General features: G+C 38.3%; 1 protein-coding gene across 1 annotated transcript; it reads right to left on the bottom strand.

The window, feature by feature from the left end:
- Positions 1-2,500: 2,500 nt before the first annotated feature.
- On the bottom strand, positions 2,501-27,042 carry LOC113272273 (ABC transporter F family member 4-like). The gene is made up of 11 exons (XM_026522135.1): positions 26,885-27,042; positions 26,071-26,381; positions 25,825-25,986; positions 25,659-25,732; positions 25,270-25,567; positions 7,058-7,126; positions 6,868-6,966; positions 6,156-6,329; positions 5,913-6,068; positions 3,444-3,851; positions 2,501-2,697 (listed from the first exon to the last, which is right to left on the bottom strand). Exons 1-11 carry the CDS (start codon positions 27,040-27,042, stop codon positions 2,501-2,503), a joined length of 2,106 nt encoding a protein of 701 aa, XP_026377920.1.

Below are 27,042 nucleotides of genomic sequence, written 5' to 3'. Positions count from 1 at the left end.
ACAAGAAAACATGTACAAGAAGCCTCCGAAGCCGCCGAAGCAGCCTAAGGGAAGTTAAAGGAGATCAATTATCTTGTTTGTTTCTTCAGACTATTACTTTTATGTTTGAACCTTATTCATTTTTCTTTCATTAGTTTATGTATTAGTTTTTATGAACAAGTACTTTTTCTTTACTTAGTTTCTTTTTTGTATTGGTTTTATGAAAAATACTTCTTTTTCACTGTGTGTTTTTCTGCTTCTATCAGATAATGTTTTCATTTTTATTCTTAAAAGCATAATGGATTAAGCATTAGTTTTTGATGATGCATAACGTGTTATGCATTAGTTTTTATGATGCATAACGTATTATGCATTATTGTTTTGAAGATGCATAATCTCTTATGCATTGATTTTCGACGATGCACGATATGTTATGCATTTATTCTTTTAAAGATGGCTGCATAACGACTCATGCAAATGTGGTTCCTTCATGCTGCATAACAAGTCATGTGTCTGCATAACAAGTCATGCACATGTATTTTATTAGGAATAACATGTTATTCAGGTTTATTTTGTTGCATAACTTTTTATTTAGATGTTTATATGTAACTTGTTGTTCCCTTATTTTCCTTGTAAGATTTATATCATAATTAAATGAAATAAGATTGCAGCAAATAGAAGCACTGAAACCAACATTGATATATAATAAATATATATATATATATATATATATATATATATATATATATATATATATATATAAAGATCGACAAGATAACATAAGTTGTTCTGACAAGAACTACTGACTGAAGTTAAGTTTTTCATACCAACACATTACACATAACTACTGACTGAAGTTAAGCTTCACACTAAATACTTTCCCATTAGTTTTCACTCCCAAGTTAAATTTCTCAACATACCAACAACATGCAGGTTGTTAAAACGAAGTTACGTTTGAGCTTTTCTATTATGCACAACTTCACATTGACGCGCAACATCATCCCAGATGTCTTCATTGGCATCTATCGCCCAACTGTTTCCAAGATCCATCGGCATTTTCAATACCAGACTTACTCTTTTCTTGTTGGCTTTTTCTACTGCATCTTCCTTTCCCAACTTCAGCCATTTGTCCCTGACTTGAGACTTCATGCTCATCTTCATATAGTAGCATACAAATATGAGGCATTCGGGGTGATGACCTTGTTCAGGAACAGTGCTGGTAAAATATCCCTGTATACAAGCGGTTCCCTCTTTATATCCACGATTTGTGGTGATTGATTCAGTTCATCATATCTTTGGATCAAATACGGCATAAAAGCCTTTGCCATTATGAGAGCTTGTTTCTTGCAGTTAGTTTTATAGCCTTCAAGACTGTTATAGTAGTTCCACTCACCCTCTGAAAACTCATACTCTAACAATGTCCAATGTGTACCAGTAGGGTTTTCCTTTGTCATATAGTTCATTGGAATGAACATTTTCTCAACTTCAATAGGGAGATTCAAGATGAATTCTCCAACAAATTTGGCAATCTCATCTTTCTCCTTTGTTTTAACAAAGAACTGCAAAAGAAAAAAAAATTGGGAAAAAAAAAGTTAGTGGATGCAATTGAAAGGGTGCACAACAGGTGTAGGAAACAATGCTGAATAACTTGTTATGCAGTTCAATCTAGTTGCATAACATGTTATGCAGAAGTAACTATATGGGAATAAGATAATATGCAATAATGACTTGTTATGTAGCAAAATGATTTTATTCTTTTGACTTACCCAAGCATCTGGAGTCATGAATGCAGACTCTGCATACCTATGTTCAACACTATCAGCCATCTTTTCATTTTCCCGCTTCCTGAACAACCTATAACTGTAGTAGTGTACTACTTGGTCTTCTAGGTATTCATTGTTCATTAGATGCCTTATTATATCTCCGTGAATCCGAATATCCCACAAGTACGGGTCTTCTCCTTCTCTGATACTCCAAGCCGAATTTCTGCATATGACACAAGACATAATTGGTGAGATGTTTTATTCAAGTGACATGCGACAGAACCATAAACTATAGGGTTGTGTTATGCACGGGTTTTTTGTAAACATAACTTGTTATGCATTTATTTCATAAGAAGCATAATCTGTAATGCATTGATTTCTTAAACAAGCATAATAAATATAACAACATTTTTTGCATAACTGAACATGCATTAAACATTGGAGCTGCATAACATGTGATGTAGATATTTTAAACAATGCATAACTAACCATACATTAAACATTGGGAGCTTCATAACATATTATGCAAACAAGCATAAAGGTAATTTTGATGTACTTACAGGATGTTGGCATTCTCAAAGTATGTCTCCAGTACTTCCATCATGGCTGGTTCTATTGTATCCTTGTAATCTTGAAAGCATTCCATTGTTTCCAGCTGAGGTAATTTTCTGAACGGCCTTCCAGCAGATGTACGAGGATTTTCTTCTTCAACTTTATTCTCATCAGGCTGGTCTTTTTGCTTATGCTGCTTCCCTAGCTCACAATCTTTGAGTAGTACACTGGTTGTCCTTTGATTCCATGTTGTCTTTTCCTTGATTCTTCTTACCTTTCTTCCTGGTTGATTCCCATCCCCTTCTGCCTTGTTTGTTTTTCCCTTCACTAATGACTTTTTCTTCAATGGTGACCTCTTCGAAAATTTTGTTCTTGGTACAAACTCCCCTCATACGTCTTCTTCCTAGAGATTCATGTAACCAAAATGTGTTAGATATAAAGAGTTTATTATGAAATTAAGTAAATAGATGATTAAACAGCAAAACAATAATATAGTAAATAGTTTATAGTTGATTAAAAATAATAAGTAGTACATAGTTGATTCGACATTAATAAAAATACCATATAAAGATGTTATGTTGTTTTTCTAAAAGTTTCAAAATACAAAATCTGTTTATATTTTAGGTACCAGGTTTTGTGAAATTATCTCCATCTCAACATCTTCATTATAGCCTTTTTCTTTTTCAGCATCTTGTGTGGCACCAGGAGTTAAAGGATTCTCAACCACCATCTCCTTCTCTGCATCAACAACCATCTCAACAGCTACTTGTTGTGGCTTTTCAGCCACTGGCTCTTCTGGTTGTTGCGGTTCTTTAGCTTGATGTTGTGGTATCTCAACAGCGGGTTGTTGCAGATTTTCAGCTTGCTGTTATGGTCCACCAGCATCATCTTTAGTTGCAGCAGCAGGTTGTGATAAATGCAGATTAAATGTGGGCACCACATATTCTTATGCTTTCTTCTGAGTTTCTAGAAGAATGTCATCATCACCACCGGAAAAAAAGTCTCTTTCCTGTGCTTCAAGTCTTTCTTGTGTTGTTGCTATATTGGGTGTTGTCTCCAATTCCACTTGAGTTTCTGTTTCCTTGTCGTCGCTGGAGAGATTAACAGCTTTTTCCATGTCCATGAACTTGAAAGGTGAAGACTGGATACCTTGACTAGACGTTTGTTCTTGGCTATCGAGTCTGATAACTTCTGGCACTGATTCTTGTGTAGGTGGTTCAGTTAAAGATACCAGTTCAACAAGAGTCTCATTCCTTGGAAAGTTTTGGCTCAGTGGGTCGCTTGGCTCAGCTGATGATACATTGACACTAGGTCCACCTGACGACTCCTCCTGCACTTCTATGTGGCCACAATCAACGAGCAATTCCTTCACGTAATTATACGAATTTTCATTGAAGTCTACTCCACTCTGTCTATTCCTCTCCTGAGTCTGCTTCATGTCTTTTAGCTTTGCTTCAATGATCTGCAATCTTGCTTCAGCACTATCGGGGGGACACGTTTCTTGTTCAATGATCTTAGTCGCATCCAGAAATGCTTCTTCATACTTGTCCCTGTTCTCTTCAAGATTAATTGCGACTAGATCATATATCTCTTTCCTTTTTCTTGGTTTTCTTGGTTCACAGAATTTTATCTCCATTGCACTGTACTCATCTCTAAATTTCTCATTATACTGCAACATGATTAATGACACTCATCAAAAGAATGCATAAAAAATATAACAACATTTTTTATATGCATAACCTGTGATGCAGCTAGTCTAGATAATACATAACTAGTCATGCATTTAATATTGGAACTGGATAATATGTCATGCATTGATTTTTTAAGGTGCATAACTTATTATGCATTTAAAAACATAACCCTACTTAACTCCTTTTAAATATTGAAAAATGCATAACCGGTCATGCATTCATATATTGGGCTGCATAACATGTTATGCATTGATTTATTAAGGTGCATAACTTATTATGCAGTTATCATTTTTTGCTAACGTAACTTATTATGCATTCATTTTTAAGGAATTTATAGATACTGTCATAGATTCATGAAGGTCAATTATAAATCATGAAATGTTCACAAACAGGTACCTTTAAGAATGTAATATTCTTCTTGAGCATTGCTTTCTTCATTGCTGCCAAGCCCGACTTCGCATCTCTCGGTGTAGCTTTGGAACTGACCTTGACGATGTCGGATGATATTTCATCTATGTTAGAATGCTCAGCCAACCAAAGACGCAAAAAATAATAACTAATAAGATATTCTGTATCCAAGAAAGTAATATTTATTGACAGATATTATAAAAGTAAAAAAAAAAACTAACTCACAAGAGAATATATAGTGCAATCACTGCAATTCCTAATATGAAGATTGTCTCTTCTTACAGTCTTGATTCCCTCAATCAGGTGTTCATGAATAATATCAGGAAAAGAGACAGAGTCCATAGTTTCCAAATCCTTAACCAAACTAACATATGAAACGTCTAAATTGTCTCCACTTGAACGACAAAATAACAAGACGACTAGCATGTAAAGGCAGATAAGGCAGACAACTTCCTCTTCATGACCTTTCTTATCAAGTTTTTCCAACACCAGCCTTTTAATATCATCTATCCACATCTTTGTTACCCGTGCTTTGGGATCTGTGCTGATAAATCCTAGCTTTGTTTTGAATGGAAATTGTTTGACGAGGGAATGTGACTGAGTCAGGTTTATCTCTGTCTTCGAAGTCAGAATATCATTTCCTCTGTCTCCTTTAATTCTTGGAATCAGATATGTAACAGGAAGCTCACTAGACGTTGATGCTATGGACTTGTTTTCAGACAACTTGAATGAATGTTGATTCAAATCTTCATGGTCATATGATAGAAAGACTTCATAAATAAGCTTGTTTCTCTTACCATCCAAGTATGTCATGTTTGCAGCATATAACCAGTTATAGAACTTTCCAAACACACACACATTCATCATGTTAGCCTGCAACGGATTCAACCACCTTTGTCCTTTATCTTACTAAACAAGTGACCTACCCTAAGGAAACCTGCTCTATAAGTACCTCCTTGAACTGCAGATTTGGTTTTAGGTTTAACTGCATAAACAAAAGAACAACAAAAATGCATTTTAGAACTGCTATTTTAGAACAACAAAGGAATGCATAACAAATATAACAACATTTTTTATATGCATAACCTGTGATGCAACTAATTTAAACAATACATAACTAGTCATGCATTTAATATTGGAACTGGATAATATGTCATGCATTGATTTGTTAAGGTGCATAACTTATTATGCATTCATATTTTTAAATAAGTTATGCACCTTAACATTTTAGAACTGCTATTTTAGAACTGCATAACCACACATGCCTCTTTCTCAGGCATCTGCATAAACCATTATGCACATCTTTTACCATGCATAATGTATCATGCACTACTAGTTAATACTACATAAACAAACAGTTGAATGCATTACATATTATGCATATTTTTTAAGAAGGCACAATATGTTATGCATTTGTTTTTTTAACAAGCATGATTGTTTTACATACAAACAAGCAGGTAAATGATAAGAGAAGTTTATTAACTGATGCATAACAGGAACATAAAGGAATTAAACGCACCTTGTTTATAGACAACACATTGCTTATTAGATTCTTCTTCTTCTTCCTCTTCACTCTTGGATCTTTCGATTTGCTTGTTCTTCATCCTTTTCAGGTCTTTCGATTGTTTGGGTTCATGTCTTTTTCTTTTCTTCTGATGATCAACAGCTTGCCTCACTGAAACAAACCAAATCAATATTGAAACAAATCAATGACACCAATTAAACAATATATCACACAGAAGATACCACAAGCAAATCTTACCATCTTCGGCATCCTCATTATCTGTATCATCACCCAATACTTCCTTTGGCGCAGCATTCTTTGCTTTCTTTTTTCCCTTAGTAGGTTTTTCAGGCCTAGGTGAACTAGGTGATACTTGAGGTGACACCTGATCTTTTAATCTCTGCGACTTCCTTGACAGGGTTGCTTCAGGATCTTTTCAACACACAAACAAATAAGCTATTCATATTAAGTTATGCAGTAACTTTGGTAAGCTTAGGTTATGCAGTAACTTTGGTAAGCAGAACCTGTTATGCATCTGCATAACACGTTATGCGCATTTTTCTACAGATTTTTGTTATGCAAATGGATCACAGACACACGAAGGAACGTAAATGCATACCCGCGACTTTTATTTTCTTCTTCGCAGCATCGTGCTTTTCCTTGGTTCTTGTCTCCTTTTGTTGCTGGTCACCAGCAGTTTCCCCTTTTTGCTCTTCTAGGTTTATCATCATTAGCAGGTAAAAATGATGTTAAAATTTAAATAGATGAAAATTAAAAAACAACACTTAAAAATGGGTGTTATGCATTGTTTTTTTTGTAAGCATAACCTGTCATGCATCTGCATAACAAGTTACACACATTAATTTGATGCTGCATACCCTGTCATGCATCTGCAGAACAAGTTATGCATATTTATGTTATGCAGTTTTTTTTATGCAAAATCAACACATAAATTAGTGAGGATGCATACCAGAGACTTCCAATCTTATCTCAGCATCCTTCTTTGCCTTCTTTTTCATCTTTACCAGTGTTTGGTCGCTATCACTTTCTCCTTTTTCATCTTCAACATCTTCAGGTAAAATGGATGTTAAAATCAAAGAGTGGGTAAGTTATAGAGAAAAAGAAATTAGGGGTAAACATATTTAGGATGAAAATTTCACCAGAAACAATTTTCTTCTTAGATTTGTTCTTCTTTTTGAGATTTCCGGCTTCTGGTTCATCATCGGCTTCTGGTACAACAAAACTTAAAATTAAAAAAAAAAAATGGAAAAAAAATGGAAAAAACAAAATCAAAACACAAACAGATGAAGTAATTGCTGAATCTCATTGTAGATGGTGGATTTTCGACAAAGGCTAAAATCGTAAACCCATAATTATACGAACTCCTGATCCAACAATCAGATGTGAGTATTGAGACACAGGTCTCTCATCGAATCCTCTGACTGTGAATAATTTCTCTCAGAGTACATGCAGATATGTAATCTCTCGGCTGGACAACGACATATTTCATGAATACTGAACACTTCAGTAATTATTTCTATATAGAATCACGAGATTGACGGCTCCTAGACAGCTTGCTCTGCTAGTATAGAGCGATAACGTCTTCAGGATACAAACAACGAGTTTTCTTGACTATATAAAGGATATGAAGCTCCAGCATGCTCATGTCAGAATAATTAATGCTCCTAGACATCTTGCTTTGCTAGTATAGAGCCATAAGTTAATTATTCCTACATTCTTGGATTCATCCACTGAATTTCCGAAAATATTCAAATATTTTCGCAGTATTTTTTTATTTCAATCTATGGTTCTTCCTAGCAGAATTCCATGGGTTAGTAATAAATATTCAACGCACGGGCATCTGAGCTACCTCTGAGTAAGCCCCGGCTCAAAAGGTGCAAGTGTACTCAACGATGATACACAAACAATCACCGCACGAACGAGTATTTCAAAATACGACGAAACGATGAACCTATGCAAAATAGGAAAGAAAATAATAAATAATTAAAATATTGACCAAGGCGCCAAGGGATTGGGCTCATCGACCGGCCGGCCATGTCATGGCCAATCCCACGCTAGTTTTATATTTATCATATTTTTTGTTATTTTCCTTGGTCTTATGAAAATCTTTTCATTTGAACAAATATCCTTCGTTTTGAGGAAACTCCTCAGTTCCATGGTGTTTCCTTCGCATGAAGGAAATAATATAAAATTGGGAAAAATATTATGGGGTCGTGATTGTTGGCCAATCGGCCATGCCTTGATCCCGGCCGGTCCCACACCTCATGGTTTGTCATTATTTTATTATTATTTCCCTAATCTCATGAAAACTCCTTCATCTCATGGTATTTTCACAAATCCATGAAAAATAATATAAAATTAGAGAAACTCGTGAGACCGGCCCCAGCCGGCCGGTCATGCCCTAGACGGTCCCACACGCCCCTTTATTTTATTATTGTTATTTTAAAGTTTTCTTCATCCCATGAAACTCCTTGATTTCATGGTATTTCTCTCAAATTAGGAAAATTCCTTCAAATCATGGAAAAATACACGGAAAATACATAAAAATTAGGGAAACTCGTGGGACCGGGCCCAAGCCTGCCAGCCATGCCCTAGCCGGTCCCACCCGCCATTATTTTTATTATTTTAATATTATTTGCTTCCTTGATCCCATGGATACTCCTTCACTTCAAGGAAACTCCTTAATTTCAACAAATTCCTTTATTTCATGATATTTTCATAAATTCATGAAAAATAATATAAAATTAGGAAAAGCACCATGGGAACGTGGTCACTGGCCGGCCGGCCATGCCTTAGCCTCAGCGGTCCCACGCTTCATAATTCCTTCATTTTATAATTATTTTCCTTCATCTCATGAAGTTTCCGCAGTTTCAGCAAAACCCTGATTTTGTCATATTTTCTCAAATGGTTGCTCAAACGCACGCCAGAAAATATCAAAATTCTCAGGACTGAGACACGGACGTGTTGATGACGCGAGCATGTTACCTTGACCAGCCAAGGTTGGCTCTTTGGCTCGCAATGAGCCAGTCCCACATATTTTCATGATTTAACCTAATTTGCACAATTGCACATATTAGGTCCAAAACTCTTCCAAATAATTTTGGAATTTCATGGAGTGATCGTCATTCGATCCCACTACCATCCAAGGATGGTTTCATGACCCCTTGGTAGGTCTCTCACCTCTCCATAATTAATTAGGTTTTACCACCTAAGGCTCAGACGAGCATTTTTCGAATACATGATTAAACCATCATTTAATCATTCTTTCATCAACAAATCACCAACTCTTCAAGAGATCTTGGTATTTTGCTCACGCGAGCATATAGACGCTACATAATCGACCCACGGTCTCATGTAGCCGGTCCTCCTTCATTCCATGGTTAATTCACAAATAAACCATCAATTTGGTCATCAATTGATCAAATTAGGGTTTCTGAGTCCAAGGATCATAATTCCCGACTCGAACACTAACAACTTTACGACGATCTCATGATCAGTATTCTTATTTATTATGCTCGGTTCAACTACCAGTATACTAATTAATGTTTTATTTTGGTCACGCTACCATTGATTCATCAGACGAGCAACACTTTCTCAGATGAGCAATATTTGCTCAAACCAAGGAGTATTGGTTCAACTATCAATATTCAACAATTCATAAAATGAGCAATACTTGCTCACCTCAACGTGAGAATTATACCTCTGTCTCAACAGACACGTTCAATTCATGAGTCTCGGAACATTTTACAGAATCATGTTCAACTCAGCAAATACATGGACTCATCGTCCCATGAAGTCAGCAACTGACTAATTAAATACATGTCTGCCCTGCAGACTCCATGTTCACGAGACATCAATAGTGTCATTTTGGGGATATTAACTAGGGTTTTGGTCTGGCGGTCTATGACACGTGTGTTCATACATACGATGGAATGTGAGCAAGTCGTGCAATCAGTTGAAGGAGTTAACAAAGTAGTGGATGGAAAATCGACCAAGTATTCGCACGATGAACAACTGGTTTCAAACACTATTTCCATTTCCCCACTATTTGATTCCATCAACTGTCACACTTCATGGGATCATGGTGTCTACAATTCCAGCAATATAAATAAGTCTCTGAAATCATGATTGAAACAACAAGAATCTCACGTCTCACAGACAACACGAGATCAACACCTCATCAATTGAGCAATTACTCTCAACTGAGCAACTTCAATCATTCATAACTTATCTTATTCAGAATTCACAACACACCTACAATCTTTTGATTACCATTGATTCCACACATTTCTCAGTTTTCCTCCTACAGATCAACCCATCCTCTCTTGTGACCGAATTTACTCTGGAACGGCCATTGTCTTGGTTTAGGCCGGAGTACTACAGATTGATCTCTCGAATTCAAAGCACTCCCTTCTTGCAGTGCATCTGTGTGAGGTTGAACATTTCACTCGGTTCAAGGAGTCGCCTCCGTACGGTCGTCTCCTCAATTACGTAAAAACCAACAAATCGTTTTGCCCCATCTACAGATTGGCGACCACAGTGGAAGATTCATCTCTTAGTTGCAATCTCAAACTTTCACAAAATGGTTGATCTTAGGTCAGGCTCAGTTACAAATCCTAACACAAACGATGCTAGCACTAGCAACAATAGTGGTACTATAGAAACCACTCCCGCTTCCAACACCGGTGATGTTGATAGCACTTCTCCTCAAACCAACATTGGAAACAATCCTCTCTTCGGACGATCTCCCGAAGAAATCAGGGAAAATCTGCCTACCATTACCGATCTCATGAAGATCCAAGAAATTCTTGCCAAGAATCAAATAGAGATGGTAACAACACAAAATCAACTATGCGCTCATCTCAAAGACATCAACAAGATGTCAGAGAAGACTCAGGAGAAGGGAAAATCCAAAGAAGCACCTCCAACTGCTGATCCATAAGTTGTTCCAGTAGTTGACGATGATGAAGTCCACAAAGCTGCGGAAAAGTCATCAACAAAAGAGCCTGCCGGTTTCATCACTCGTGAAGATCTGAAATGTTTTATGGAGGATCGAGGGAAAGGCAATGCACCATCTGTCCACCATCATCATCCTCCATATCCTGCTAATATGCAATGAATCCCTCTCCCGAAGGGCTACAGTTCCCCAACGTCCACACTGTATAACGGAACAGGGAACACTCGAAAACACGTCTGTCGATTCATGGAGGCACTAGGAGAGAACGAACACAACGGAATTATCCCAATATACAGAGCCTTGATGGAGAATCTGCGATTCCAGACTTTCTCGGAACTTCATGAAGCAACCAAGCGATCAGCAACTACCGCGCATGCTTTACTGGAAAGAGAAAGACCTAGACTGAGAACCTCGTGATACTCAGCGTATCTTCAACAGACAACACAACCTCCAACCTTCCATGAACGCTGTTGCTGAAGGAAGCAAAAGGAAATCTGAAGCACCACAGTAAAACATACTTCTCCAATCTCTCAGGATCCTTCAGAAGCGCAAAGAAAGGATAACCAATCCTGAAATGCACAAACCTCAAACCCGCATCAACAAATGATCAAACGGGGACTCACACTTCCATCTTCCCACTGAAGAATTGATCGATTTACCGGAATTATGGATTCAAGCTGATGCAATCTACTGTTCATCAGAGAGAGCCAACTGATGAAAAAATGGAGAATCCCAGGTATTGTCATCTTTATAGATTCATCAATCATCCAACAAGTAACTGCAATATTTTGAAGCACATCTTTAAGAAAAGGTTTATCCATGATAGCTTCAACTGGGGACTAAAGGAGTACACACAAATCCTCTCCCAATAAGAACCTTTACACTATATGAACAACCAGTCAAAGAAGCAGTTCAATCATTGATCGAGCATATCCGTGAAATTGCTCTATCTGTCTAGGCACAAAGGAAAGACATGTTCACAACACCGAATCATATTGTGTCAGACGTCTGTTCATCCTGGAATACTCCTTGAACCTTCATCCACAGACAAGGAGATGGACGACTGGGGATTGCTTACCGCAGTCCATATCAAAGGAAACGGATTCGGGAGAACCTTGGTCCATGCTGGCACCACTATCAACATTTTTTCAACTGAAATCCCTTAGAGCCGCAAGCATCACTCGAGAATAAGCTACTCATGCTCTCATCTCAATCAGAGACCATGAAGGAACGCTCAAAGATGCATACAGTTTCATCACTCTCAAAATGCAAGTTGGCTACGGAAACCAAGTTTCACATAATCAGGGAATATCCTAGATACGATATGATTATGGGGAGGACGTGGATTCGATAAGATGACTACTTACAAAGTGTATTTGGTTGCACATCTCTCCAACGAAGAAAGTTCTGATCCAGAAGATTTGACAGATGTTCTATCAGAGCACTTGGAGGAATTTCGAACTTTGACGAGATTGAAGCAAGAACCTGCAAAAAATGCACAGACATTCATCAAGAGGTTCCGCACTCAGGCAAGTCTCATTCCTCCCATATCTATGTCATTTATTCCCTCACATGTTATCCTAGCATGGGGACTCAATTCTTCTAGCAACTCTGCAAGACGTTATCAATAGTAACTTCACCGCATTAGTATTTTACCAAGTGGTTGAATCTGACATTTCTCCGAATCGAGCACTGAGACGTTCATCGCTGAGATGATGTCCAAGAATGGAAAAGAACACTTTGGATGTTTCTCCATAGCCTTGCAGGAGTGTCCATGTGTGCCACAAAATCAGAAAGCTCTGATGTCTGCACAAGTGTTGAATCCCACTACTGCAATGAAAGGAATGCTGAATCAACAGAAGATAATTGGGGCCGAGACGATCAAACCTAAGACATGCTCAAGAGGTATGACGCTTCAACACTCAAGCATCTAAGAATCCTTCAAATTGTACTCCCAATCAAAGAGTACACCTTCGATAATGGCGCCTCTGGCTTCAGCACAAATATCTCGACACTGATTCAACACATTAAAGTGTAACTGAACTACAATCGATGAGTCTTCATTATCCTATGATAGACCTCTGAAGCAGATGCAACATCATTCATACATGAATGGCACTAACTCCTTCAACATACACTGGGAAACTTGAGGTGATTCCGTGAAACTTCATCAACGGGACTTCTTTACATCACAAGCCCTTACACGACTGAAGAACTTCCTCTCTTCAACAATCACATCCAGAATGGAGACTGTTGCTGCTATCTACCGCAACAATGTCGACTCACTGACGGAGCCAGTTCGTAGTAAAGTCATAGTGTTCAGGAGAATTCGGGTTGAATTCCCAGTACACCTTCATCTTAGGGCTTCATCAACTAACCATTCTCTGAAGTGTTACACATGAAGTGGACTTCTCCAAGCACTAATGATTCATATCAAGGTGCGTAGACATGAAATATTTTCACATCAAAGTCTTTCCGAAGCTTGCACGACGGGCGGGCACAATCCGAAGTCTTCTACAAGATGTTCTCATCACCTCTACAAATGAGATACAACACACTTCAGGCCATAGGTTTACAAAACGTACCAATGGGTGAGGAATGGGACAATACTTCCTCAAAGAAAGATGTTTGTCTATCTCTCTTCTACAACATACCAAAAAGGCGCATCAATCGGACATACGAGCTGAAATATATGGCCTTTACCGTCAGGTCTACGAAATCTGAAAATTTGTACGGGATTACAAATTACAAATGTGCATGCTTCGTTGGCTGACCTCTGCAACTCTAAATTGAGTGATTCTTTTCTCATGTGATAAATCAGTCTCTTAGCTTCAAAAATTGGGGTCAAACATCGAATTCCGACGTCGTATGAGGTTCCTACAGCTTTCGGAGCATATAACATGCAAGCAACAATTCTTGGACGGGATTCATAACTTCCATAGTCGATCGGTGTCCACCAGGTCTTTTCGCTAAGTCCTTCATCAAGTCCAACACTCGTGGTGCCGGTCTCTCCAGTGCTAATCAATCATCGTAAAGGTAATGCTACTACCAGGACATGCCGCCATGGTCATTACATCATCCCCTCTTGAGAGCAACCTCAGTTATGGTCCCGTGACCAGGGTTTCGGAAGTGATGTTTCTACGACTGACAGAAACAAGATGGCACTGCAAGCACCATTCTCATGTATCAATCAAGGAGTCATGATCTCAATTGAATTAATGACATCAAAATCCTTCACCTACCGTTCAAGACACAAGCGAATGGTCTAAAGACGCAACAGGAGTGTTTTACAACAAGCATGTCTGAGATAATTTTACGCTATCTTGTACAAACCGACGAGCTGTGAGCAACTGGTGAGGAATATAGGTATGATTCATATACCATTCTCTTCGTATGGATGTCCTCTACAACATATCCAAAATTAAAATCAATTGAAGAAATGATCAAGGAGATGTGGCCGAAACATTGGACAACATACAATCTGAAAAAGTTCTGAAAGTCTCCTGGAAGTTTACTGTTTTGCCTTTTTTAGGCCCTAAACATGCTCAAAACTCAAAAAGGTTCCTGCTTAAAGCTTGGAAATTTTCTGGGCTTGAAGATACATATGCTGATCGCGAAAATCCGACTTCAAATGAAGATTCTACGGTGTTTTTGCTAAATGGCTGAAGTCTGAAATTTTCTGGTGACGTATTTCAGCAAAATTACTCGTATGCTCACATGGATTCTCATTCATTCATTCACAAATCAGCACTTTCATACTTCTATGAATAGGATACAGGACATGTACTTACTTGGGGAGTCTCTGAAGTATTCAAGGAATTGGGATTGTCCGTGTTAACGACAAGAGGCTCATTACTTTCATTCGGCTCCGAATCTTTGGAAGTGTTTTCGTCTATATTCTCGGAAAATGGTCGGGTATCATCACTCTCCGTCTCCATGACGACATCCTCCTGGACACATCCTCAACAATCAACATTTTATCTATAAAGCATCATAAGTAAATATGCGAAGAAATACTTACGGCTCCTTCTTCATCGCTCGAATCAGGAATTGTTTGCTCAGTAGCAGAAAACCGAAGACCATCGATACTTGATGGAGTAAAATTCTGCAGCAGAATAACAACATTGGTTTCATGATCCTAATAACGCGGGCGAGAAAAAGTCACAACAAGAGAAGCATGAAGAACTCACCAAAGAACCAACTGGGGACTTTACGGTATTAGGTAACAGCTTATAACTTTTGTTTCTGCCTTCTCCACCGTGAACAACAACCTCAGTTTATGAGAAATCTACACGGATTCGAGGTCTTACATTACGACCGTCCTGTGGTAAAATTCAACAGCATAATTAGAATATAGTTCTCATAATTTCATGAAGATTATATGAAGAGACATACCTGAGAATATCCTGGAGACAATTTTCGTTTATCACCAGAGAGATACTTCAATCTTGGTCGACCAGAAATCATCTCAGCAGAAGGGGGACTCTTTACTGGAGGCTGACCAACCATCACAAAGTCATGCAATCGCTCAAGCTGTTGATCCCAAAAGTCTACATAACCTGGGGTCACATATGCGAATCTCTCAGAGCAAGGAAACCAGTAATTACTTCCTTCCACATGAGTATGGTCTAAACGAGTCATAAGTTGGTCAACTGATGACTTCCTCCTCTGAATATTCGGAACACACTGATCCATGCCCATTTGTCGAGCCGCTCTATCAATATTATATTCTTCCACTGAAATATCTTCATACGTGGCTGATAGCAAATGACCAGGGGTGCAACTCATCATGAAAGATCTCTCGCCATCACTCAAATCTGCATCAGACGTCAAAATCATGCTCTCTCCAGTATTGAAAGTCATCGGCTGAGAAACATAAGGAGGAATTGACACCCATGGACGGAAATCAAACTCAGACTCATCATCTAACACATCAATGAGGCGTGTTTTAGCCCGAGGTTGCTTTGTGAACCAGCGCATGATCCTAGCATTATCTTTCTCAGAAAAAATATGACGAGCATCGGCATTCGGTCCTTGCAAAATATTACGTGGAATAGGTGCATAATTCTTGAAGTGCTCCCACATCAAAGCTTGAAGAAACATTGTGTTAGCATAGCATTCAATCTTCATAAAACCATTCGACACACTGGAGTCTATAACCAAGGAGTCCAAGTTGTAATACAAGGAGCCCAGGAATAAGCTACCTATTGAAAGTTGCTCACCTTGAGCCATCTTGATAGCAAAGGGGATCACGAAGGGTTTCAACAAGTTTCCAATGTCCTCAAAAATGTCTTTGGACATGCATAAACATAAGAAAGCAGCAATGGGTAACATACCGTCGATGGGTTTATCAGAAATCTCGTCCTTTGGCCATCAGCGTGTCAACCAATGAGCATAACACCCTTTACTGCCAAATTCCTTATTCACTTCCTCCATTTAAGCTGTCAAAATGTTAGAAACCGCAGTCTCCTCATCTGAAAGATCCCCAGGGAGATTTCCCGTGATTGAGAGATGCATCAAAGCAGCCACGTCCTCTAAGGTAATTGTGAACTCTCCCCATCTGCATATGAAGGTGTGAGTCGGAATGCACCAGCGAGCAAGTAGAGCCAGAATACCTCTTGCATCATGTTAAATGAATAAGTCTCCAGAAGCTTGAATAGCTCTCGTCACTTGCGCCTGATCGAGCATAGCCCTGACATGAGGGAAACCCAACATATGTCTCACCCACCCAGAGAATTTTTCCAAAGGTCGTCGAGAAAGCTTAAACTCTATGATGGATGAAAGGAAGATACCTCGTTCAAGACAAAACCGAATCACTGTCTTAGGAGTCACCAATCTCTTCTGAGTAACATTTCCGGGAATTATCAGAAGACAATACACTGGAGATTTGAGATGATTCTCAGTTTCCTGCTCAACCTCTGCAAAAAATGCATCATCTATATTCGGGACATTCTTAATTCCAGAGGCTTCATCCTATTCTTCGCCAATGGAAGTCTCATCCATACATGTCTCATCTCTGGAGGTATAATCATCAATACACATTTCGTCCCTTGGAGTGTCGTTAGCTTGGGAGTTGGACATCTTTGCAGAGTAGCTGTAAAGTTCACACTACATTCTACTTCAATATGTCGCCCAAATATAAATCAAGGAAGTACAAGCATCTAATGGTAACTCTTAACTCTTACCTTTTACGCTTCCACTAACGATAGTGATAGTAATGCTAGAGTTAACACCTCAAAAATAGTTCGTTTCATCGAAACCTACAAAAGACGAAAGAAACTCAGATTTTTCATAAAATCATGAACATTTCCACTGCGTGAACATTTACCATGGAATTATGAAAACTAAAGCAATATTTCATCATAAATAATTGTTTACTTTGAACATTATTCAAAAATCAGTGTTGAAAATATATATTTACAAAACATGAAATAATAACTCACGCAAAAAAAAGTATGCCTTTTTCCGTGAAAGCATGCCACGGTTTTGTATGCAAATATATTTTTCATGGACAGACCATGATTTTATATATAAAGAAAAACTCTTTTCCTTCGTATCGTCGTTCGTCTTTAAAACGAAGGTTTATTTCAATTTTGTGAAAGCTCACACTTTATAAGGTAAAGTTTTGATTTACATGAAAGCTTATAAACAAAATTTTATCCCTGGACACAAGTTCATGTATATAAAAAAAAAAAAAATTCCTTCATACTATCGGCATCCTCTAAAACGAAGGTTTATTTCGGTTTTGTGAAAATTCACTTCTTTTATGATAAAACTTTGGTTCACATGAGAGCTCATAAACTAAACTTTATCACTGGACCTAGGTCTACATATATTAAAAATCTCTCCTAAATCAGGGATTATTGTTAGTTTTCAAAACTAACGATCAAATGAACATATGTTTTCAAAAAACAAGGGTTTTTCAACAAAAATCCTACTCACCTACACACATATGATTTCAACATGATCACTTCATGAAACTCATATAAACATCATCAAAAAAAAATTTTACCTGATTTGCGGTGGCCGGAATTCGGTCGGACAGCGCCGGCGATCGACGACAGCTGCAGCTCCGGCGAAAAATCTTTCTCCTCCTGTTGCTGGCGTGAAGGTGGTGGAGAGGTGATGAAGTTGTTGGTCGTGGAAAATAAAATAAAAAAGAAAGGGATTAATTCCCTTTTATGTCAATTTTTTATTTCCAAAACCTAATTTTACAAGGATTTCTTTATTTGGGCCCGACCCGCGAATCCTAAACGACCAAGGTTCCATCGTCCAAACCAGCGGTTCTACGCCACTTTATGCTCATCAAACGACGCTCTATCATGCCACTGAGATCGTCATTCAAGTTATGGTATGCTTGCACTACCAAAATCCGCTAACGTCTTAACTTACCACTAAGTTCAATTACTTATATTGTTTATGACCGGAAAATCACCATTCAATGCTGACTGAGGAACACAGCTTTCCTCACTAAGCAGGGGACTTAATGTAGATGGTGGATTTTCGAAAAAGGCTAAAATCGTAAACCCATAATTATACGAACTCCTGATCCAGCAATCAGATGTGAGTATTGAGACACGGGTCTCTCATCGAATCCTCTGACTGAGAATACTTTCTCTCGGAGTACATGCATATATGTAGTCTCCCGGCTGGACAACGACATATCTCATGAATACTGAACACTTCAGTAATTATTTCTATATAGAATCACTAGATTGACGGCTCCTAGACAGCTTGCTCTGCTAGTATAGAGCGATAACGTCTTCAGGATACAAACAACGAGTTTCCCTAACTATATAAAGGACATGAAGCTCCAACAAGCTCATGTCAGAATAATTAATGCTCCTAGACAGTTTGCTCTGCTAATATAGAGCCATAAGTTAATTATTCCTAAATTCTTGGATTCATCCACTGAATTTCCGAAAATATTCAAATATTTTCGCAGTATTTCGTTACTTCAGTCTATGGTTCTTCGTAGCAGAATTCCATGGGTTAGTAATAAATATTCAACGCACGGGCATCCGAGCTACCTCTGAGTAAGCCCCGGCTTAAAAGGTGCAAGTGTACTCAACGATGATACACTAACAATCACCGCACGAACGAGTATTTCAAAATACGACGAAACGATGAACCTATGCAAAATAGGAAAAAATATTAATAAATAATTAAAATATTGACCAAGGCGCCAAGGGATTGGGCTCATCGACTGGCCGACCGTGCTGTGGCCAATCCCACGCCAGTTTTATATTTTATCATATTTTTTGTTATTTTCCTTGATCTTATGAAAATCCTTTCATTTGAACAAATATCCTTCGTTTTGAGGAAACTCCTCAGTTTCATGGTGCTTCCTTCGCACGAAGGAAATAATATAAAATTGGGAAAAATATTGTGGGGTCGTGATTATTGGCCAACCGGCCATGCCTTGATACCGGCCGGCCCCACACCTCATGGTTCCTCATTATTTTATTATTATTTCCCTAATCTCATGAAAACTCCTTCATCTCATGGTTTTTTCACAAATCCATGAAAAATAATATAAAATTAGGGAAACTCGTGAGACCGGGCTCCAGCCGGCCGGCCATGCCCTAGCCAGTCCCACACGCCCCTTTATTTTATTATTATTATTTTAAAATTTCCTTCATCCCATGAAACTCCTTGATTTCATGGTATTTCTCTCAAATTAGGAAAATTCCTTCAAATCATGGAAAAATACACGGAAAATACATAAAAATTAGGGAAACTCGTGTGATCGGGCCCAAGCCGGCCAGCCATGCCCTATCCAGTCTCACACGCCCTTATTTTTATTATTTTAATATTATTTGCTTCGTTGATCCCATGGAAACTCCTTCACTTCAAGGAAACTCCTTAATTTCAACAAATTCCTTTATTTCATGATATTTTCATAAATTCATGAAAAATAATATAAAATTAAGAAAAGCACCATGGGACCGTGCTTACTGGACGGCCGGCCATGCCTTGGCCTCAGCGGTCCCACGCTTCATAATTCCTTCATTTTATAGTTATTTTCCTTCATCTCATGAAGTTTCCTCAGTTTCAGCAAAACCCTGATTTTTGTCATATTTTCTCAAATGGTTGCTCAAACGCATGCCAGAAAATATCAAAATTCTCAGGACTGAGACACGGACGTGTTGACGACGCGAGCATGTTACCTTGACCGACCAAGGTTGGCTCTTTGGCTCGAAATGAGCCAGTCCCGCATATTTTCATGATTTGACCTAATTTGCGCAATTACACATATTAGGTCCAAAACGCTTCCAAATAATTTTGGAATTTCATGGAGTGATCGTCATTCGATCCCACGACCATCCAGGGCTGGTTTCATGACCCCTTGGTCGGTCTCTCACCTCTCCATAATTAATTAGGTTTTATCACCTAAGGCTCGGAAGAGCATTTTTCGAATAAATGATTAAACCAATATTTAATCATTCTTTCATCAACAAATCACAAACTCTTCAAAAGATCTTGGTATTTTGCTCACGCGAGCATATGGACAATACATAATCGACCCACGGTCTCATGTAGCCGGTCCTCCTTCATTCCATGGTTAATTCTCAAATAAACCATCAATTGGTCATCAATTGATCAAATTAGGGTTTCTGAGTCCAAGGATCGTAATTCCCGACTCGAATACTAATAACTTTACGATGATCTCATGATCAGTATTCTTATTTATTATGCTCAGTTCAACTTCCAGTATACTAATTAATTTTTATTTTGGTCACGCTACCAATAATTCATCAGATGAGCAATATTTGCTCAAACCAAGGAATATTGGTTCAACTATCAATATTCAACAATTCATCAAATGATCAATACTTGCTCACCTCAACGTGAGAATTATACCTCTGTCTCAACAGACACGTTCAATTCATGAGTCTCAGAACATTTTACAGAATCATGTTCAACTCAACAAATACATGGACTCATCGTCCCATGAAGTCAGCAACTGACTAATTAAATACATGTCTGCCCTGCAGACTCCACGTTCACGAGACATCAATCGTGTCATTTTGGGGATATTAACTAGGGTTTTGGTCTGGCGGTCTACGACACGTGTGTTCATACATACGATGGAATGTGAGCAAGTCGTGCAATCAGTTGAAGGAGTTAACAAAGTAGTGGATGGAAAATCGACCAAGTCTTCGCACGATGAACAACTGGTTTCAAACACTATCTCCATTTCCCCACTCTTTGATTCCATCAACTGTCACACTTCATGGGATCATGGTGTCTACAATTCCAGCAATATAAATAAGTCTCTGAAATCATGATTGAAACAACAAGAATCTCACGTCTCACAGACAACACGAGATCAACACCTCATCAATTGAGCAATTACTCTCAACTGAGCAACTTCAATCATTCATCACTTATCTTATTCAGAATTCACAACACACCTACAATCTTTTGATTACCATTGATTTCACACATTTCTCAGTTTTCCTCCTACAGATCAACCCATCCTCTCTTGTGACCGAATTTACTCTGGAACGACCATTGTCTTGGTTTAGGCCGGAGTACTACAGATTGATCTCTCGAATTCAAAGCACTCCCTTCTTGCAGTGCATCTGTGTGAGGTTGAACATTTCGCTCGGTTAAAGGAGCCGCCTCCGTACGGTCGTCTCCTCAATTCCGTAAAAACCAACAAATCGTTTTTCCCCATCTACACTCACCATTTTTTTTCTTTTTCTTCGAATGAATTTCTCCTCCGTCTTCAACATCAAGAACAAAAGTTAAAATCGAAAAGAAAAAAAAAATCTACTGAATGCATGCAAGAATACATCGATTAGAACTAGTTTTAATACCTGTTTTCTTCTGTTTCGATTTCTGAAGACGCGTTTTCGAAGGTGTTTCATCCATTAAATTGATTTCTGATGAACGTGTTTTCGATTTCTTATGAACTGTGTTTCTAGGGTTTGTAATCTGTAAGTAGTTTCTAGGGTTTTCGAGATTGAAATTGATTTCTAGGGTTTGGTTTCTCCGAATGATGATGGAGAAAAAAAATCTGCAGATTTGTGAATGGAGTTGCAGAAACCGATGAAGAAGAAAAAGAAGTAACGGGTATTAGTGAAATAAATGTTTCCGTTTCAGGGAGTTATTGTAACCGTACAAAACCGGTGAAGGGGTATTAGTGACTTTCTACATGTTTTTAAGAATTTTAAAAAACTCTGGGTGCGACTGTGGGGAAAAGTAATTGTGGGTCTGGCGGTAAGAAGAAAAAAAATTATGGGCCTGCGCCTAATTTTCCCAACTCAGAAAAAGACTTATTTCGGCCAATAGAAAGTAAAGATTTTCTCACCGTCCAACATGTGAGCTAATTTTGTCTAGGCCTTTAAGTCGTTAGATGTGCATGCATGAAACTTTCCTGAAGTGCAATTCTTACAGCTTGCCAAATTTGATGATACTTGATCTTGTGTTGCTGAGAGAAAGCTGTCCGAATGGAAAGACCTTGTTTGCATGTAACTTGATCTCATCAGTTCATCTTCATCATACAAAAACAGATAAGGTAAAAGATATGTTTATGAACCCAAGAAGAAACAAGAAGCTTGCAACTGAAAGCGGCATAACATAACACGAACCCTATAAATAAAAATGACTAAAAAAAGTAAAAAGTGTTTACAAAAATCTAATGACATAAAAGAAAGAAAATTAAGCAGACACCATATTGATGAAGCAACAGTGGAGTGGTAGCAGGGAGCTAACCACGCTTTTATGCCACTCTCTCTTTCCATAGACTGTGTCTCTCTATGTACCTTGTCTATCTTTCTTTCAGTATAGGGTTCACAGCTCAGTCCACTGTACTGTCCTTTCCTGCTCAACAACATTTCTCTCTCTCTCACTAACTTTATTCTTTGGGATAATAGTATCTTACCTAGACCAACTGTGTGTACTGAAAATCTCCATCATCATCACACCTCAGTTTGAATCTCTAGGATTTTCCTTTTTAGAGTTGTGGTGGGGATTATTGAGATCAATAAAAGTTAAGAAAATGAAATTGTACGGTTAAGTAACAACCTCCACTATAAGAAAAAACAAAATGTATTGGTTCACTTCAACTTAACGTGGGTAGATAAAACCTCCATCATTTCAAATTGTTGGAGCCTTGGAGGATGGAATTGCTGAAATCAGGAAGGCCGAGAGATAACTCTGTCCCTGCACTTGGATGGAAATAGTCAAAGAGAGTTAAGTTAACCCGCATTAAATGCATATCAAAGGGGAAATTGGTCAAAGGCAAAAACAAATTGAGTTCCAGAAAATGTTTCATATTGAGCAAGTAGTGCTAGGACATTTTGTTCATTCTTCCTTTGAAGACAAGATTTGTCTGCTGCAAAATGCTAATCATAAATTTTAAGCCTTGACAAGAAAATGGTCGTATAGTGGGTTTGCTTAGACCATATCGAACGAGGGATTTGATCCCTAAATAGGGGATTTGCGATGTCCAATGGAGTTTGGAATTCCCCATATCCCAATTTCTCTTTTCAGAATACCGATAAGTTTTCATTATTGCGATAGGTAAAAAGAACCACGGTCGGGATTCAGTTCACCGATCCACCTTCAGAATCCCGGTCGAGATTCTCTTTTCAGTTGTGGGCCCATAAACTTTAAGTCGGTCGGTATTCAGTTCAGCGATTGGTGAAATGATTGGGAAGGGTAATCTTTCGCGTATTTTCGGGGTATGTCGGGCGAGCTTTTGTTTCGCATTATATCGTCTTTGTTATTCTGTCAGAGCAACTGCAGTGGTGCGATCAAAACCAAAGATCAAAGATCAAAAAAAAGACCAAAATTTGGGTTTAGTCCGTGTTGTGACGCAACGGTACATGATTAAAATTTCATCAGGCGGACTTTAAAAGTCCGCCCCATTTTTTTTTGTAAAATTTCATCAGGCGGACTTTAAAAGTCCGCCCCATTAAAATTTCATCAGGCGGACTTTAAAAGTCCGCCCCATTCTTTGTAACTTTCATCAGGCGGACTTTAAAAGTCCGCCTCATTCTTTTTTTTTTTTTTAATTAAAATTTCATCGGGCGTAATTTAAATCTCCGCCCGTTAACAAGCGTACTTTAAATTTACGCCAGCAACAAGCGTACTTTAAATTTACGCCCGACTATATTAGAATTTGGGATTTGGTCGCGACCATATTTGTTCTGGAATTTGATCTTTGGTTGAGATTTGATCTTTACCCACTGTGTTACGATCTCATCCCAAATTTTTGGTTATACTCGCCCACTGTGGATGCTCTCAGACATCCAAGCGCATGCATTCACCCAATCCAAAATCAAAAAGAATCAAAAATCAAAAAGAAAAAGAATTCGTGGAAGGCAAAAAAATTCTTGACACCAAACATAGCTCAAATTCCAAGTTCTGCATGCATTCACCCTGCCCCAAAAAGAGTTTAGTGGAAGACCAAACAAAAAAAAAAATTTCACTTTAGGTCACAACAAAGTGACCAGAATTGGGATTGACTCACCAGAAAATTTTAATTAGAGTTTGGGTCACATGACCGTGGTTGACCTGTTGACCGTTATCTAATTATTTATTTTTTCAATTATTTTTTCAATTTATTTAACTCTGTTAGTTGATGTTAACAGAACCATCATCACCACCACCTCCGGCACAATCAGCGACAACTCCGCCTCCTTCAGCTCTATCAACACCACCTCCGTCGCCGCCATTTAATAGTTTTCACCACAACCATCCTCCTTCCTGCAAGAGTTTTAAAATTCAACAACTACCCAACACACTCAATCATTCATGAACCGAAGAACATTCATAATCTCCTCAGTTCTTTTTCTTTAGCCAAAACCGAAGGCAGTAACAGAAGGATGTCAAATGAAGACTTTAAGCAATTGTTCCATTTAAATTACTTTTTGGAGTTTACATTACCATAATATTATCCTTAGAACTAGTCAATTTATATCATCAATACCAAACTAAAGAGTCAAACTAAGATCATCAAAAATGAAGAAACTAAACAATAAAAAGTTTAGAAATATGATAAAAATCATACCAGTGAGCATAAGAGTGGAAGCTTTAGGAAATTTGAATCGATTAATAAGAAAATGACGCATACACTTAGCATCATTAATACAACCTTTAAGTTCATGTATGGAATATCTATAAGAAATACGACAAATAACAGCTTTTAATTTACGGTCATGAGGATTAGGAGGTGGACCGCGTGGTGCATGATTATAGGAAAGATGGAGGTGGTGGACATGGATTATGAAAGATGGAGGTGGTGGACATGCTTTGACTTGCCTACTAGCATCTCATTCTTGGTCTTCTCCTCATCCCATTGAAACACTTCCTTGGTCCATGCATAAATCTTGTCTTAGTCAAGTTCTTGTACGTACTCTTTGTGCTTCACGACTTTACCTTCTATTCTTAGCCCGGTAATAAACTTCGCATCATTTGGAGTTATCGTCATTTCTCCAAACGGAAGATGTAAAGTATCCGTTTCCGCGTAGTATCTCTTGACAAAGGCGGAACAAAAAGGTATGTCGTAATCAAGGTGGCCCAAATTGTTGACCGCAGGAAGCAACCCCGTAGAATTGACTAGATCGACCACTTTCGGAACTTCTCCAATGGTTGATTCATCAGCTATAAGTGGCCATTGCCTCATCTTACTCACTGACGTTACTGGCTTCATAAGACGAACGACATGCTTGTGATCCTATAAAACCAAACAACCACGATGGACAACAATCAAAACACTATACAGATAATAATGTTTACATTACATGGCACAAGGTTTAGGTATTTACTATGGTATTGTAGACGACGCCGGCCCAACTGCCTTTGTAACCCCATAATACATTTCCTCCATCACCTGGTATCCCTAAAGGTGGATCATCAGGGCCGCGAGCAAACATCTTCCGCTCGCCAGGCATGTGGTCTCCTTTCTTCTTCTTTGAACTTCTTTCTTCTTACCTTTTCCTTTAGGGTCTCCTCCTTGGTCTTGTTGTTGAACTTCCTGGTCTTGCACTTGTTCTTGAACGACTTCTCTTATCTCTTTATCATCTTCCTTGTCACCTTCTTCTTCATCACCTTCACTCTCATCACTTTTTTCTTCACCACCTTTCTTGTCACGTTCTTCTTCATCACTTTCACTCTCATCACTTTCTTCTTCACCACCTTCCTTGCCACGTTCTTCTTCATCACTTTCACTCTCATCACTTTCTTCTTCACCACCTTCCTTTCCACCACTTTGTTCCTCATTAACTTCCTCATGAATTTCTTCTTCACCACCTTGTTTGTCACAACCTTCTTGTTCAGTAGGTGTTTCGGAATCAGATTCTTCATGTGTTGGTTGCTCCGCTTGTGGTGGTGGGTCATTGATGATGATCCCTTTGGCTTTACTCCCCGTGGCCCTTGGGTTTAGGTGGGAAGCATTCAAATTTTTACCGTCTTTTCGACGAGGTCTCAAAGGATTAGGAGTAGCATGGTCATATTTCTTCTTATATTTCTTTTCGGCTTGATTTTTTTTCCTGTAGAGTACGGATTTAAGCGACAAAAAATAATGAAATAGAATGCATTTTTAAAGTCAGGGTATATAATCGGTTTACTCGATATACATATGAAATCCGATTCCAAGCATATAAAATTAACAATCGGATTTCTGCAAGTGCTAATGTAAACCGATTCAGGAAATCGGTTTACTCGATATACATATAAAGTCCGTTTCTGAACTAAACAATCGGTTTTTGTTAAGACATATGTAATCTGATTCCAACAAAATAAGATCCAGGAAGATTGGCTACAACAATCGGGTTATTTAAACACTAACGTTCCCCGATTCCTTTTCACATGCAAAACAATCGGGTTATAAGTTTATGAACATAATCCGTTTCTAACAAGAATCGGGTTACTTCGTGATTAACGTAATCCAATTATGCGAACACTAAAATTTTTTGATTTCAAAATTCTCGATTTCTAACCTATTGCATGTTACTAAAACCTAGTTTAGAGGATTGGGCTGATAGAAAAGTACCTGATTCGACTCATTTCCTCCTCTTGTGCGATATGATCGACTTCAGCTTGTTGTTGCACTTCCTTGGTTTTATTTCGAATCGCTTGAACAAGTTCGGGATTATCGGCACTAGGATGATTCCTGTTAGTAGCATACTTAGTTCTTGTTCGTTTCGACAT

The sequence above is a fragment of the Papaver somniferum genome, chromosome 4, assembly GCF_003573695.1.
Source record: "Papaver somniferum cultivar HN1 chromosome 4, ASM357369v1, whole genome shotgun sequence".
Classification (NCBI taxonomy): Eukaryota; Viridiplantae; Streptophyta; class Magnoliopsida; order Ranunculales; family Papaveraceae; genus Papaver; species Papaver somniferum.
Note: the sequence above shows the minus strand (reverse complement) of the source record. Positions and strands in the feature narration are given on the sequence as shown.

Excerpts from the sequence above, each read along its gene's own strand:
- LOC113272273 (XM_026522135.1), bottom strand. The coding sequence starts at position 27,042 with ATGTCGAAACGAACAAGAACTAAGTATGCTACTAACAGGAATCATCCT. Across the intron at positions 25,568-25,658 it reads GCGTCGTCTACAATACCATA|GATCACAAGCATGTCGTTCG; the intron begins GTAAATACCTAA and ends TTGGTTTTATAG. Across the intron at positions 6,069-6,155 it reads TAATGAGGATGCCGAAGATG|TGAGGCAAGCTGTTGATCAT; the intron begins GTAAGATTTGCT and ends GGTTTGTTTCAG.